Genomic DNA, 5,860 nt, shown 5'->3' with positions numbered 1-5,860 from the left:
CACGAATTACACACATGGAGGTAAATGACACAGAGATAATTGAAAGGGCGCGAGAGATTTATTTCTCAGAGTCAACTTTAATCTAAACAACGAAGTGACTGTGGTAAGATGAACAAAGTTAAAAAAAACAAAGGAATACTGTACTCACCAATACAAGAACGAGACAAGACGGTACGAATTTTCGCTTATGGAAGCTTCATCAGGAAAAACAAGAACACAAAAGACAACAACAAGTCGCGTAAGGCGAAAATACAACATTTAGTCAAGTAGCTGTCGAACTCACAGAATGAAACTAAACGCAATGCAACGCAGCAAGACCGTATACTCGTAACATCGTCAGTCCACCGCTCACAGCAAAGGCAGTGAAATTGACAAGAAGAGCGGGGTAGTAGTTGCGCTGAGAACGATAGCACGCTTTTCTGTACCTCTCTTCGTTTTAACTTTCTGAGCGTGTTTTTAATCCAAACATATCATATCTATATGTTTTTGGAATCAGGAACCGACAAGGAATAAGATGAAAGTGTTTTTAAATTGATTTCGACAATTTAATTTTGATAATAATTTTTATATATTTAATTTTCAGAGCTTGTTTTTAATCCAAATATAACATATTTATATGTTTTTGGAATCAGCAAATGAATAAGATGAATGTAAATTTGAATCGTTTTATAAAAGAAATATGTTTTTTACAATTTTCAGATTTTTAATGACCAAAGTCATTAATTAATTTTTAAGCACCACGTATGTGTGTGTGGTGTATGTGTGTGTGTGTGTATATGTGTGTGTGTGTGTCTGTCTGTGTGTGTGTGTGTGTGTGTGTGTGTGTGTAGAGCGATTCAGACTAAACTACTGGACCGATCTTTATGAAATTTGACATGAGAGTTCCTGGGTATGAAATCCCCGAACTTTTTTTTCATTTTTTTGATAAATGTCTTTGATGACGTCATATCCGGCTTTTCGTGAAAGTTGAGGCGGCACTGTCACGCCCTCATTTTTCAACCAAATTGGTTGAAATTTTGGTCAAGTAATCTTCGACGAAGCCCGGACTTCGGTATTGCATTTCAGCTTGGTGGCTTAAAAATTAATTAATGACTTTGGTCATTAAAAATCTGAAAATTGTAAAAAAAAAAATTTGTTTTATAAAACGATCCAAATTTACGTTTATCTTATTCTCCATTATTTGCTGATTCCAAAAACATATAAATATGTTATATTTGGATTAAAAACAAGCTCTGAAAATTAAATATATAAATATTATTATCAAAATTAAATTGTCGAAATCAATTTAAAAACACTTTCATCTTATTTCTTGTCGGTTCCTGATTCCAAAAACATATAGATATGATATGTTTGGATTAAAAACACGCTCAGAAAGTTAAAACAAAGAGAGGTACAGAAAAGCGTGCTATCCTTCTTAGCGCAACTACTACCCCGCTCTTCTTGTCAATTTCACTGCCTTTGCCATGAGCGGTGGACTGACGATGCTACGAGTATACGGTCTTGCTGAAAAATGGCATTGCGTTCAGTTTCATTCTGTGAGTTCGACAGCTACTTGACTAAATATTGTATTTTCGCCTTACGCGACTTGTTGTCTTTTGTGTTCTTGTTTTTCCTGATGAAGCTTCCATAAGCGAAAATTCGTACCGTCTTGTCTCGTTCTTGTATTGGTGAGTACAGTATTCCTTTGTCTTTTAACGAGTCAACTTTGTGTGCAGACTCTTCTCGGTGTCCGAACACCCCCGTGTGTACACGCAAGCACAAGACCAAGTGCGCACGAAAAAGATCCTGTAATCCATGTCAGAGTTCGGTGGGTTATAGAAACACGAAAATACCCAGCATGCTTCCTCCGAAAGCGGCGTATGGCTGCCTAAATGGCGGGGTAAAAACGGTCATACACGTAAAAACCGTGGGAGTTTCAGCCCATGAACGAACAAACAAACTGATTTGACTGTTAGAATTGATTTTCATAGACAGGAAGCACCAGATGCCTGCATGGAGAAGACAGGCGACTGACTTGCAATCTTCAAGGTTTTCTTCCAGGGCCGCTACCGTGAAAGCAACTTTCCAATTCCGTTCAAGCTACTGTTCTGCGTCCTTATGGGGACCCCCCCCCCCCCCCCCCCGGTCCTCTTTTTCACCACAAGTCCAATGTATTTCTCTTCTGTCTTGAATCAGAAAGCAAGATGGGTTAATTTGTGGAACATTTATCAAATAACAATACAACACATGTATTAGAACTTCGACCTGTTCGTCTTTCAAAGTGAACGAACAGAGAAATAATGATGAGCAAAGGGTTACTTGGCTTGATCTCAAAACATGGCAGCAGCGAATAAAGATTTAAATGTTTCATAAATTCAACCCATGTTGTGTGTGAGTTTTTTTCCTTGTTTTTTTCTCTCGCCATTTTTGGCTCACGTAAGTGTAGCCTATGCGATGATAAACTTTGTCTGTCTGTGCGTGCGTGCGTGCGTGCGTGCGTGCGTATGTATGTATGTGTGTATGTCTGTGGTAGAAACTTTAACATTTCCGAGTCTATGGATTACGTCAGTCTCGGTCAAAAGTGTTCGACGTGTGTGATAGAAACTATTTGAAGACGTCACATTATGACGTAAGAGGGTTAGACGTCACGCAAAGGAATTACTGAAAGTCTCGGTCATTGTTATTGTGAGCGGGCCGAGACTTCTTGGCAGATCCAGGGTCTCGCTTTCTTGCATAGTTTCACCTATGCTTACTGTGTGTGTGTGTGTGTGTGTGTGTGTGTGTGTGTGTGTGTGTGTGTGTGTGTGTGTGTGTGTGTGTGTGTGTGTGTGTGTGTGTGTGTGTGTGTGTATGTGTGACGGAGTGATTGAGTTTGTGTTACTGTTTGTCGATTTCTTACGTGAGCCTTGAAGGCTTCGCCTCTTGTTGATTTTGAAATATTGGCAGTCAGTCTGGTTCGGATTTCTTTTGTCTTCGGATAAAGAGCAATGTACTGTGTAAACATGCCTGTGCACATTGTAATCAAGAAAAACTGATTTTATTCCCTTGTGCTTTCTTCCAGTCGACGCTGCAGGTAATAAACATATTTTTAAACATGCGGGTTGCGCACAAACCCCGCGATTACCTGTTTATTTGCCTGCTGAGATTTGCCTGCGCCTGTGACTGATGTCGTGACGTTCTCTTCTTTTAAAGGCACATTCCTTCTCGTGAAAACGACCATGTTCTTCACACACAAATCTGTCCTGGTTTTTACAAGGTTCTGTTTGGACACACACCAACAATCAATATCGTAACTGCATGCTGTGCAGAGCGGGCATTTTCTGCTGAATTCATTTCGCAGATTCAATCAGGTGTCTGGTACAAAATGGATTCAACCAGAAAGTCCCACTCTGCGCAGGAAGTAACCAGGCGGTTTTGTTTTTGACGTGTGTTGAAGTTGGACAGATGTTCTTATCCCGAATGTAAAAGCCTGACGATATCTGTGATGCTGAACAACAGTTTTGTGCACAAGAAGGAATGGACTTTTTACAGCGCTGTACATGTATGTGTCTGCATGAATGTCTGCGAGGCAGAATCGGCCTCACTTTAAAGAGTAACTTTTTCACAGTTTCACTAAGATTTCAAAAGTAACACCATTTGTTTTAAAGCTTTCACTAAATTTGCAAACGTACCATCATTTATTTGACAGCTTTCGCCAAGATTTCTAAAGTAACATAATTTGTTTAACAGCTTTCACTAAGATTTTGAAAAAAGTACCCGCCAGAATACCAAGCCTTTACGCATGCTGAAACGCAATACTGCAGGTTCACTATGGCAATAAGCATTTAGTCTTGTAAATTCCCAAGACGTTACAACCACTAAATACAACGACGGATAAAATTATTCATAATTTTGACTATGAAACTAAACGCCAGCTTGGCAATGGCTTCACGGATCCTGTAAATGTGATCACCATGCAGTCCTGTTCAGTTTTCACAAAGCATGATTCGCACAATGCAAGCGATTTGCATGAATGTCCATAGCGCTAGCTGGTTAGACGCTTTTGAGATGGTATTGTAGTGATTTTTGACTTACCTGAACTATCAGGACAGCCATAGGATTCAGCCGTGTAAAATAGGCCTTCCAGTCGGACAGCCGTCGAAAAAGAAATACAAATAATATAATTAAAGAATAACTGAATGTTTTCTGGGGTGTTTTTAGTCCTAGAGTTGTTCAACTTAACACTTTTCATGGTTTCATGACCTCCAGACCTCCAGCACGATAAAAGTCTGGTTGGCCCTTCTCAAATTTCAAGGTCAAAGCGTGGTCGATTGTGGGTAGAAATGAGGGTAACATTTTTTTTAAACGTTTTTGAAGCTATAGCTATATCTTCAAAACCATACCCATTGTCAGGGGTTTGATGACCTCCAGACAGTGAAAGTATGGCTGCCCCTTCTCACATTTAAAGGTCTCGGCGAGGTCAAGGGTCAGGTTCAAAAATAAGACAACTATCATTGTTCTTGAATTCTTGTTTCAAGCTAGAGTTATGAAATGTCACTCGCGCACACGGGTTAATGACATTCAAACATGACGAAAACCTAGTTGATCAATGTTCAACGTCAAGGTCACACCCGGATCGAATTTAGCTTTAGAAATGTTTTTGATTTCTTATTCATGCTTGATGTTAGGCATTTGGTTTGTTTATAGCGTCTCGTGACCCTCACGTGAAGTAGAGGTGTGATTGACCTCTATCGTCTGTCAAGATTACACGTGTGCTGCAGACTGCCCCTGCGAAGTGGAGTCGATGGAGCATTTTCTCGCCATGGTGTTTGCTTGCTTGTTTGTTTGTTTGACTGATTGGATGTTTGCATTGTAGTATTTGTATAGGATGACGCATGACAGGTGGATTGAAGCACATATTTCTCGCCAGATTCTATCCTGGTGATCCCAACAAGCAAATGTCGCAAATGCCAGATACATCAAATTAAGAAATGCACTATTAAATGCATTGCACTGGAAGTTGGAACTTTTTGACTCACATGCGAAGCAAAAGTGAGTCTATGTACTCATCCGAGTCGTCCGTCCGTCCGTCCGTCCGTCCGTCCGGACGTCCGTCCGGACGTCCGTCCGTCCGTCCGGAAAACTTTAACGTTGGATATTTCTTGGACACTATTCAGTCTATCAGTACCAAATTTGGCAAGATGGTGTATGATGACAAGGCCCCAAAAAACATACATAGCATCTTGACCTTGCTTCAAGGTCAAGGTCGCAGGGGCCATAAATGTTGTCTAAAAAACAGCTATTTTTCCCATTTTTCCCATTTTCTCTGAAGTTTTTGAGATTGAATACCTCACCTATATATGATATATAGGGCAAAGTAAGCCCCATCTTTTGATACCAGTTTGTTTTACCTTGCTTCAAGGTCAAGGTCACAAGAGCTCTTCAAAGTTGGATTGTATACATATTTTGAAGTGACCTTGACCCTGAACTATGGAAGATAACTGTTTCAAACTTAAAAATTATGTGGGGCACATGTTATGCTTTCATCATGAGACACATTTGGTCACATATGATCAAGGTCAAGGTCACTTTGACCCTTATGAAATGTGACCAAAATAAGGTAGTGAACCACTAAAAGTGACCATATCTCATGGTAGAAAGAGCCAATAAGCACCATTGTACTTCCTATGTCTTGAATTAACAGTTTTGTGTTGCATGACCTTGGATGACCTTCCCAAGGTCACATGTATTTTGGTAGGAAAAATGTGTAAAGCAGTTCTTACTCTTAGTGTATGATGTCATTGCTAGGTTTAGTTATTTGACCTTGACCCTGAAGGTCAAGGTCATGTAAAGGTCAAGGTCAAGCATGTGAGTCGTATGGGCTTTGCCCTTCTTGTTTCGA

General features: G+C 40.0%; 1 protein-coding gene across 1 annotated transcript in view; it reads right to left on the bottom strand.

Moving 5' to 3' along the window:
- Positions 1-5,818: 5,818 nt before the first annotated feature.
- The window catches only part of LOC138976901 (carbonic anhydrase 14-like), a 70,471-nt gene continuing 70,429 nt past the window's right edge, over positions 5,819-5,860 (bottom strand). The window contains exon 6 of the mRNA XM_070349795.1: positions 5,819-5,847. Within this exon, the coding sequence (XP_070205896.1) occupies positions 5,819-5,847 (29 nt within the window). The remainder of the gene's footprint in view (positions 5,848-5,860) is intronic.

This window comes from Littorina saxatilis, linkage group LG9 (genome assembly GCF_037325665.1).
Source record: "Littorina saxatilis isolate snail1 linkage group LG9, US_GU_Lsax_2.0, whole genome shotgun sequence".
Classification (NCBI taxonomy): Eukaryota; Metazoa; Mollusca; class Gastropoda; order Littorinimorpha; family Littorinidae; genus Littorina; species Littorina saxatilis.
This window is presented reverse-complemented; position numbering and strand designations above follow the sequence as displayed.